The sequence below is a fragment of the Atta cephalotes genome (assembly GCF_000143395.1).
Source record: "Atta cephalotes unplaced genomic scaffold scaffold00011, whole genome shotgun sequence".
Classification (NCBI taxonomy): domain Eukaryota; kingdom Metazoa; phylum Arthropoda; class Insecta; order Hymenoptera; family Formicidae; genus Atta; species Atta cephalotes.
Window position 1 is genome coordinate 5407227 of NW_012130075.1, and position 11133 is coordinate 5418359.

Sequence of the window (11133 nt, forward strand, 5' to 3'; positions counted from 1 at the left end):
ATAAGACCGATATATGATACATGGCGACAAAAAGTTTCGGTGAATGTTATAAGAAAATAAACATCACTTAATTAATATACAAATGTAATTAATATACAATAAATTTGTAGGACAAATTTATTATTCTACAAGATAATCTCTTCTAGAGACAATATACTTCTGACAACGTTCGTTTCGCTTGCGAAAATTTTATAAAAGCAGAGAGAAACCTGAAAATGGACATTCCGGCTTTTTTTCAATTTCGTTGATCAATTTTGATTGTTCATCCTTGTTTAACAAACAGCATGGAAAAGAACCACAAAAACGAGGACATTATCCTACAAAGTTTGATACACGAAAAATGAATGATAACTTTCAGGTCCATTTTTGGTAAAAATCATCTTTAAATTAAAAGGATGCTGGAGTGATGATCAAATTTGTCGATAGTACAGACTTTTTAATTCCAAATATCAAATATTGATCTTTAATTCAGCTTACATTATCGTTCCATCTCACTCAAATATGAATATATTTTTATTTAATATTGCAGCACCACCTCTTAAGATCGAGCACCCATTGATTATTGCTCTGTTTATCATTCTGAATCTCCGTTAAGCATACGTATACACATTCGTTATAAAAAAATACGATTGGGAACCAATGATATTATTGAATAATAGTAACTATTGGTCAACTATAATTTGGCGAATAGTAACTATTGTGTAACAAAAATGTTTTTCCCTGAATTAATAAATTAATTTTATGATGTTTTCAAGCGATCACCCATTCGAAGTTATATCGCGGCTAGCATACTTGCTTGACCTTGTACGGAAATTACTTTGATTATTTATGGACTTATTATAATAAGGTAATATCTCCACGTGATACAGGATGGATAACAGTAAAATCATCATTAAGTACATTTACTTACAAATGTACATCAATGTACATTTACTTATTATTCATTGTCAATGAATCTGCTATTTTCAATTCAACAATTACAATATAAGTAATCAGAGACTTACAAAATCACCAAATATTGATTTTCATGTATGTATTTTTTAAAATTTTTCCTCTTGGATCCACCATTTTGAATTGTGATATTTTTTATTTCAGGCTTGAAATCAGTTAATTAAAAACAATTAAACAAGCTCCTGTATTCGATGATCAGACTCAAGAGAACATCATGCACTATAAGTGATGCGCGAGCTGTTTTGAAAGTTTAAATTCGATAATTTCTGAACAAATAGTCAGAAATTAGTTTTTCGAAAAAGAATTTAAACTAAAAACATACAGCTATAAGTATAAATTATCAGATATTTTTTACGACTTTTTTCTTTCGAATTATTTGGTTTTATATTTCAAAATTCAAAGCACAAGATCTCCCCCTAAATTTTGTCGGCCTGTGTTATAAGTCATTATAATGATATTTGGTATTTCAAAATAAACTTATAACAAATAAGATCATGATGCCTTTATGATGTTATTATGATTTCTGCATACTATTCGTTCTATTAGAACTGATAACAAAACTTAAGATGATATTCAAAAATGTATTTTTATTAAGTTTTCACAAGTTATATGAATGTTGTCAAAAATATATATCGTCTTTAAGGGGGGATTACTTTGAAGAACAATAAGGATCATTTGTATATTAATTAAGTTGTATATCAATTAAGTTGTGTCTATTTTCTCATAAAATTTACCGAAATTTATCGTCACACCACGTATAATAGCAAATTTTGGACATCTCTAACACTTAGGAAAATCATTACAGGGAATCATTATTAGATGTAAAGGTTATGCCTATGAAATTTTTTAATCCTTTTTGAATGCCATACAATCAAATCCATTACCTATACCTCAACGACTCAGGATCTTAATTTGCATAAGAAACTGACCATAGTTCTTTTATGGTTATCTCATAGAACATAAAATATTCTAGCAATATTGTAACTTTACAACATCCAGCAATATTATAATAGCATTCGGTTCCGTATGAGTACTTGATATCTTAAGCTATATTATCACGTATGATTATTCATTTAAGAAAATGACGAAGGAGAACTTACCCTTCCAATAACATTTCGTCTTCCGTGCCTCGTTGATTCTTTACCCAATAATTGATCGTATTCGGAAACGCTTCGACATAGCATTCAAGCTGCACGTCTGTACCCAAAGGAGCGCCCAATAACTGATTAGGTGCTTTTACGACGGGTGCGACTATGGAAATAAAATAAATTTAGGAAACGAGAGCAGAAGCTTTTCACAAATGTATGTACGAAGGAAGTAAGATCTTAAAGATAGAGTTCGTTTTAAGAAGGAAATGAAAATTTAATTCTTTTCTGATTATGCACAAAATCAAGTTTTTTTTTGGCAAAAAATTTCTTTTTATTTGCATCGCATAATTGAAGCTTAAGTACGAGTTTTCGCAGCGCAAAATAGTAGCTTTTGAAACTAATATTATATCCAGAATAAATATTCGAACCTATTTTAGAAATTGTAGGGAAAGAAATAAGGAGTTCCATTTTTGTTAAATTACTGTAGTGAAATAAATCAAATTTTCATTTTCTTCATTTTGTAAATTTATCTCGAAGCTTCCCTTAACTGTTTTCTCTTTCGAATCGTGTCTTGACTATGGTATATGAAAAATATTGGCAAATTACTTTCCATAATTATAATTTGTGAATCAGATTGGAACGGATTGGAGAACGTGCGAACGGAGCTTACAATTCACAGCGAGCGTCACCCGTTTGCTAACTGCTGGCGGCACGTCGTTGCTAGCGATGCAGAGATACGCCCCCATTTGCCGCCTCTCGACACGATAGAAATGCAGCAGTGAACCGTTGTAGTGATCGTGCTTCTCGAAAGTGCTACCACCTGTGTACATAATAGAAATATTTTACACAAAAAAACGATCGATCCCGTTTCCTTTCCATCGTTCATTTCAAACAATGAGCAAACAATAAAACAAGAAACAACAGAACTCTATTAGATTATGATTACTACATTCCGATTAAGGAGCAACAGGAAGCGAAAGTTCACTCAATACGGAAACATGTCAGTATCAGACAATAACTTGACTGGCGAACTGAGAGAAATAAAAATGAAAAGATATACGCTTAAATTATAGAGACCACCGATCGTAAATAAGCTCTCCGTAAAGAAAGCACCTCTATAGACATCAAAAAAGTGAACATATAAAATAAATCCCTTGCAAATAGTGCGATTACACGGTCACGCTATGAATTCAAGGATACCTGATCGCACAAACAAGATGCAGGCAATTACTTCGATCAGTTCTGGTAACTCAAGAGACTCAAACGTGAATGCGAGAATATGCTGCAATTTACGCGACATAGCTCTTTTCTCTATCTCTCTCTCTCTCTCTCTCTCTCTCTTGATTTCTATATAATATACAAATCAAGATACTATACAAGGAACTCTCGATTGTGACTTTGCTCTCACGTTCATCCATCTTCGAGGTCAGTTTACAAAGAGGAATTTATTTCAACGAAATTGCTTGTTTGTTGCCCCTGTTCGTATATTATATTCATACACTCAATCTATATATTCGCGAAAAATACTGATTCAGAAAGTTTTTAGCTGTCTCGAACCACCACAAATTTGCTCTCATTCCAGTTACTTTCTCTTTGTCTCCAATTTATTAGGTGTACAACTTTGCTTCCGCCGTTTTCCTATAGATGGCTTTAGCGGTAAGTGGTGGTCGAAATATTATAAATAGATCATAGACGTCATACAATAAACTTGGGCATCTGTCAACATAACCCCATAGAAACATTAGTCGATTTGTGTCTGCATCATAAAGTTATTCTCGATTGAAAATGTCAGTTTACGAGCCAAATTCTCGTCATTTGCGGGAGGTTTTAATTTTTTGCTTCAATATGAAGAAATCTGCGGCTGAGGCTCATCGAATGCTCTCAAATACTTTTATGGCGAGGCCGCTATTAGTGAAAGAACGTGTCGTGAGTGGTTTCAACGCTTCAAGAACGTTGATTTTGACGTCGAAGACCGGCATAGCGGTGGAAGAGAGAAGGTTTTCGAAGATGCAGAATTGGAGGCATAACTTGAACAAGACTCGTGTCAAAATCAAGAAGAATTGGCACGATCATTGGGAGTGATTCAACAAGCCATTTCAAAACGCCTCAAAGCCATGGGAATGATTCGGAAGCAAGGAAATTGGGTGCCATTGAAGCCGAGAGATGTTGAACGGCGTTTGTTTGCTTGTGAACAGCTGCTTGAAAGGCAAAGACGGAAGGGATTTCTGCATCGCATTGTGACTGGGGACGAAAAATGGGTTCATTATGATAATCCCAAGCGCAGAAAATCATGGGAAGTTCCCGGCCATGCTTCTATGTCGACGGCCAAACCGAATATTCACGGCTCCAAGGTCATGCTCTGTATTTGGTGGGACCAGCTCGGCGTAGTGTATTATGAACTGTTAAAACTGACTGAAACACAGGCGATCGGTATCGAACGCAATTGATGCGTTTGAGCATTGAAAGACAAACGGCCGTAATACAACGAGAGACACGATAAAGTGATTTTGCAGCATGACAATGCTCGATCCCATGTTGCGAAAATGATCAAGACATACTTGGAAACGTTGAAATGGGAAGTCCTACCCCACCCGCCGTATTCTCCAGACGTTGTTCCCTCTGACTATCACTTGTTTCGATCAATGGCACACGGCCTGGCTGACCAGCACTTCCGGTCTTATGAAGAAGTAAAAAATTGGATCGATTCGTGGATAGCCTCAAAAGATGACCAGTTTTTTCGACGCGGGATTCGTACGCTACCCGAAAGATGGGAGAAAGTAGTGACCAGCGATGGACAATATTTTGAATCATAAATGTATAACCAGTTTTTTACAATAAAGCCTCAAATTTCGGAAAAAAAACGGCGGAAGCAAAATTGTACACCTAATAATCTTCGGAGTCATGATCACCGTTCTCGGAAATATCGATAAGCATCTAGGATTTTTCTAAACAAGATCATATCTAATTCTTTATTAATGATGACTACGTTTGAATTAGATATCGGATGAAAAAAGAAAATTCACATTTTACGTAATAGTTATTTATATTCGCGCACACACGGATCAATTTCTATAAGAAAAAAAAAGGAAATCTTCAAATGCAAAAAAATAATTTTACGATTTTAATTTCCGACATGAGAAAATCGATAATAAAACGGCAATAACAATAAATGTAATTGAGGGAGGATTCATTCCTATTCTCCCAGACTTCAATAATAGTTCGCTTTAACGCGACTAAACAACTATAGTAACTAAGATATTAACACTTAATTATCTTATCAATATTGTAATAGTGCCGTACAGCATCTATTATTCGAGAATTTTGAATTCATCTCTACTATCTGAGACATTGCCCTTGATTGGTAGTAGAATTAAGAAAAAAAAGATTGAAATTTTACCTTTTTTTTATTTAATAATCCTCTTGAGGCTTTCATGAGCACTTTCTACAGAAATTATGCGCATCGCGGATTATCTATCGCGGATTTTTTTTTATTTGTTTTATATCGTTTTAGCTTCAATTTCATCAAAATAACTTTATATAACTCAGAAATATCAATATTATGTTTTATGTATTATTTCAATCGTTATTATTTTGAAAATTTAAATTTTAAAAATTGATTAACCTTTAGATCGCTGGGATTTTCAAATCAAAATAATGGATAGTTCCCTCAAAAAATCATATAATAAACCATATACAGAATATTTAGCGTAACGGTTCGAACGATTTTTCAGATACTTTCGATAGTTAAAAAAAAAATTATAAGGTGTATATTTATTTGTTTACAAGCTACAACATGAAATAAAAAAATTTGAAAAAATTTTTTTTATAAAAAATCAAAGCCATCTTAAATTTTCTAAACAATAACATACCATTTTTTTTAAGATTTTTATGAAGGTAGGAACCTTCAAGACAAATTTAAATCACTATTGAAATGTCACTATTATTAATGTTCTATTGATTTTATTCATATTTAATATCAAATTTGTAATATTATTTGTAATAGCAATATTAAAAATCTCTGAATATAATACAGAACATACATACACATACGTACATGTACTTATTTAATAAAATATGCAATAAAATCAATAAAAGTGACATTTCGACAATGAATTTTAAAGAATCCTACATCATGAAAAAAAATTGTATGATGCTATTTAAAAAATTTAAGTTAAATTTCATTTCTTTTTAAAAAAGAAAACTTTAAAAATTTTTTTTATCGCTTGTTATAACCTACATAAAACAGATGAATACTCACCATTTAATCTTTTTTTTAACTATCGGAAGTATCTGAAAAATCGAGCGAACCATTAATTATGGGGAACACACTGTATATGTCTACTAACAAGGGAAGTTTTCCAACTGGAATCGATTTGATTCTCCATAAAATATATTGTAAAACACAAAAATCTAAGGGAAATATATTTTTTTATACGTGTGTTTAAAGGGTGAAATACCCCTTTGAAAAAAAACGGTATTCTTTCGAACCGAATATCATGGAAGTATAAAAGATAAAAAAAAATTTTAAACAAAAGTTGTACGGTTTCAAGAATACTTTAAAATTATAAATTAAAATTATAAATTAAAGAAAAAAATTTTTTTATTTTTTTGTTTAACAAAATACCTCTACCCATAATTTTCTTAAATTTTCAATTTTTTAAATCAAAATTAAAAATTATTTTTTTACAAATTTAGCCATGTGTAATAAAGTTACATTATGACATATTCGAGAATTAATTATTAATGCTTCCATATATACGCTATCCATGCTCATATACGTAAGTAATCGTCATCAATCTGAAGATCTATCTGTGGCTTGGGAAACAATTGAAAAAGAAGTTATATTACAAATAATTTGTAAATTAAATATATATAAAGTAATGAAAATAGGGTTAAAATATTCAAAGTAAATAAAGTACAAAAGTAAGTCAAAATAAACAAACATATGTATGCAAAAATGAAAATTTATTATTAATAACATTACATAATAACATTAATAATATTTTTTTAATAACGTTACATTTTCGTAAGAAATTGTTTTAAAAGTTCGTTTCTTTCTTTTTGAATCGAATTATTTTCTTTTTGTTAACTGTTACATCGCTTTTAAAATTGTTTCCTTCTCAATTGCAATCAATTTTTTTCTCACATGTAAATCTTCTTTAAATTTTGCCTTTTTTGGCCACTTTTTAATGGAGTACAATGTACAGAAACTGAATCTGACATTTCTGCCTTCTGAACTCAACTTATCGTTTAAATATTCATTTTCTAACGTGCAATTAGAATTACTATTATTGATATCGATATCTAATTCCATAAATGAACCAGCAGCAATCGGATTAGACAATGGCGAAGATCTTGTTCGAATGTGGACACGGAGTAGAAGGAATGTAGTTCATTGAGAGGCTACTTGGAGAAGACATGGATCGACTGAAATGTGTTGAAATGCTGCTTGGTCTTGACACAGTTGTAAATTGTGACTCGACTGAACGAAGATATTGTCGAACCGAAGTTTAAAAAAAAAATTTTCCGCTCAATAGGATGACGTCCGCTCCCGCAACATGTTGAAGGATGCAGAAAACACACTATTCAGCGGATAGTTTCGTAGCGCTCTTTACTGCTGAATGCGCCCATGGATAATAAGTGATTAGATAATAATTGAGCGGTAATTTATGATATAAGTTTCTGTATTTTCAAGATAAATATAACAAATGGACAGTATAAGAATATTCACGTAACAGTTTTACGTTCAGTAATGCAGTAATTTTGTCATAATCATATCTGTGCAATTTGTTAAATTGTTTTTATATTATGATTCAAAGCCACGTTTAATCTTTGAAAATGATTATCAATTCGCTTGTTAGACTTTTATTAGCATTTATAAATTCAATATATCTAACGGAAACACTAGTAACCGAAGCAGAAATAGAATTAAATGAAAATATACAAAATATAGCATTTTTCACTACAATGAATTGGAAATAATAGAAGAAATCAATCTCGATTATCAAGAACCTTATAAACTACATAATTCTGAAATAATTGAAGATGATGAACAAGCATGGAATGAAGATAATTTAAATTCTCATTCTCAATGTTCAAATGATGACGTAGACTTTGACAGTTCTTATAAAAGACGAGCTGTTGAGTATTGGCGGAATTGAGACAATGAAAAATATAAAAACAAAAGGAATCGTAGACTAAAATCAGTGCAAAATAAATTTAGAAGAATTTCATCTGAATGTCAATTAAGATGATGGGAAGAACAATTACATTTTCAGGTGGAAATCGTATAGAATAATTATTTTATAGCTCCAAATTTATACGTGATAAATTCTGCAGCTATTGAATCATTCATGATATCGATCTATAAAGGCTTTACAAGCTCAAGAAGAAATAGGAAATTTAAATCCTATATTTAAAGCATTTCACAATTGGATATCAATATTCAAAAAGCTTCCAAATGTTTCGAGAAAAATTACGAAATTTGTAATTAGAAGAACAATAGAAGATTCCGTTGAGTTGCAAAATATAGCTAATGATTTTTTGAAAATAGTGAAACTTATCGAACAGTTTTTCTTTATAACTTTAAATTCTCTTGAAACTGTACAATTTCAAAAATTTCAAAAATTTCACAGTTTCAAAAATTTTTTTTTATCTTTTATATTTCCAATGATATTTGAAAGGAAAATATCGTTTTTTTAAAGTGGTGTTTTATCTCTTAAACATGAGTTAGCATATAAAAAAAATATGTCTCTTAGTTGTGTATTTATGACGATAATGTCACCTTGTCAGAAAGGCTCGCTCGCCAAAGCGGTGTGTAATTACAACGATTCTCTTCGTTGTAAGAATTTAAATTTTATTGTTGAGTCGAATTGAAGATTTATTCAAAGCGCGCAGTAGGCGAAGTTTGTAGACTGATAACTGATAACTCGGTAAGATGCGTGCATAGGTAATTCGCACTTAGTACAACATCGAGTGGTTTCTCACAGTTTGAAAGAAACTATATTGCGAACAGTAACGAGACTTGCAAATCTCGCCGGAAACACAGGCAATTCTCGCGCACTGATGCCCTCGCGATACACGTATACTGAGAACATATACTTAGGGGAAGGGTATTAAAAGAGGTATTTTTGAAGGGGGGCGGAAAAATCTTAAATTGTATGTAGATTCAAGTGAAGGCTCGTTTGACAGGATCTTCCAAGACGAGAACAACTCGTGATGTCTCAGGTCTCTACGATTTTTTTTTGCAGAGTTATTATCATTTAAACATTGAGATTTCGCAATAGCGGAGAACTCACGGCGAGGACGTGAGAAAGATTTTGCGTACGTGTGGATAAAAGTTCATATGGGAAGAATGTGACGTGTGTGTGCGTGCGTGCGTGCGTGCAAACCGGATGTTTGTGTAACCAACTGAGGCAAGTAGGAAGTTTATATCAATTATTCAAAATGGGCACTGTCAACTATTTGAAAAGGCTATTCAATAGTAAGATGAAACGGCATTTCGAATGTAATCATGAAGGATAACAGTTTTCTGAAGAATTTGTTGCGATCTTACTCGATCGTCTTATATGCGGATGGGTAGAAGTAAGTGCTAAGATATTCGAAACTTTGTATGCTTCATTGCATGCTTGCTAGCAACGGTACAACGACGATTGTAATGGGAGAACTCCCAATAACGGAGCCATCTTCCTTTGGAAAGTCTAACTTTTGAAATATTAATAAATACAATATTGTGTCATAATGCAAGTTAAACATGTAAGAAATAAATGTCAATAATATGATTTTAGCTTAGATAGTTACATAAAAGATAAATCACCTTTCTCTAACTGACAGGGAGTAATAATAATATTCTTGTACATAATTTATGGTGAAATCGTTACATTGTGGAATGATCCTTAAGTTGCAATAATAAATCTTAATACTAATCTTATCGCTAACTTGTAATAATAATATATTGTCTTACAAGAGTAAACAATCTTGTAGTCTTGTGATAGGAACTAAGTTACATGTTATGCCTGCCTATTGTCATCGATGGGAAAAACGCATATTTTAGTTAATGCTCGCTTGATTAATTCATGACTAGTTTTTATAGAGACTATGCGCATTAGTTCATCCTATCTTGGATGTTTCCGTAATTCTACCTAATAGCCAGAGATCATCGGAGAAGTGTTTTCATTTTTTATTAATATCATAATTCTGTTACGTTCTACAAACGCCACGATTCTTTTCTTTCGAAAGAATCAGCTCTACGTCGTGACTATGGTTGGCGTCTATGAGATTCGAATCCTTTGATAACGGTTTGACAGAACTGGAAAGAGGGACAAGTTCCGCGAAAACTCGTCAGTCAACTCGGAAGGAGTAATAACCTTAATGCAGGCTCGAAAAGTGACAAGATTGCAAAAGACACTAATAAATGCACCGAAATCACGCAATAGTAAAAATCCAAATTTTGTCGTCCCAGACTGACCAATTTATGGAAAGCCATGTCGCGCCTAAAAAAATCATAAAACGCATAGGATAACTTCCCACGGTAACGTTATCTAAGATCGAACTCGCAAATGGTTGCTTTGCACGCAAAACTAGTTGCATACAGTAACCTAGCCATCTGTTTACCTAGCCATATTTTCCATGAGAATAACAGAATTCGTCATCTGTCTGGAGCAATCTTATCTCTTTAAAGAAAAACGTAAATTATTCCTTTTCTTCTCGAAATTCCTCTAACGATGCACTTTAGATTATGATAGGACGCTATAAAAATCGTAAATCTCGCATGACATTGCAATTAACTATTGCACATAGACAAAAAGCATTATGCCCTTTTTTCAGGATGTAAATAGAGGTCCCGCGGAAGCACAGAGCGTTAGTACGAAATCAGCCTACAGTAATTCACGTCGCTTAGTACCAAATCAGTTCACGTCAATTAGTACCACCTCGATCAGTAAAAACCCGCGCTGAACCCCAGTAAATTCACGCCAGTTCGCGTATTGTTAGTGCATAAAATTGTGGGCATTCATCATTATTGAGACTACCCAATAAATCACTGGCCACTGCGACTGGCCCTCCTGGTGCTCTTTCGTGGACAGCGGGCCTGCAC

General features: G+C 32.7%; 1 protein-coding gene across 1 annotated transcript in view; it reads right to left on the reverse strand.

The window, feature by feature from the left end:
• The window catches only part of LOC105617153 (lachesin-like), an 86475-nt gene that overhangs the window by 42191 nt on the left and 33151 nt on the right, over window positions 1-11133 (reverse strand). Inside the window, exons 4-5 of the mRNA XM_012198723.1 lie at window positions 2710-2859; window positions 2052-2202 (exon numbers count right to left, since the gene is read on the reverse strand). Of these exons, the coding sequence (XP_012054113.1) occupies window positions 2052-2202; window positions 2710-2859 (301 nt within the window). The remainder of the gene's footprint in view (window positions 1-2051; window positions 2203-2709; window positions 2860-11133) is intronic.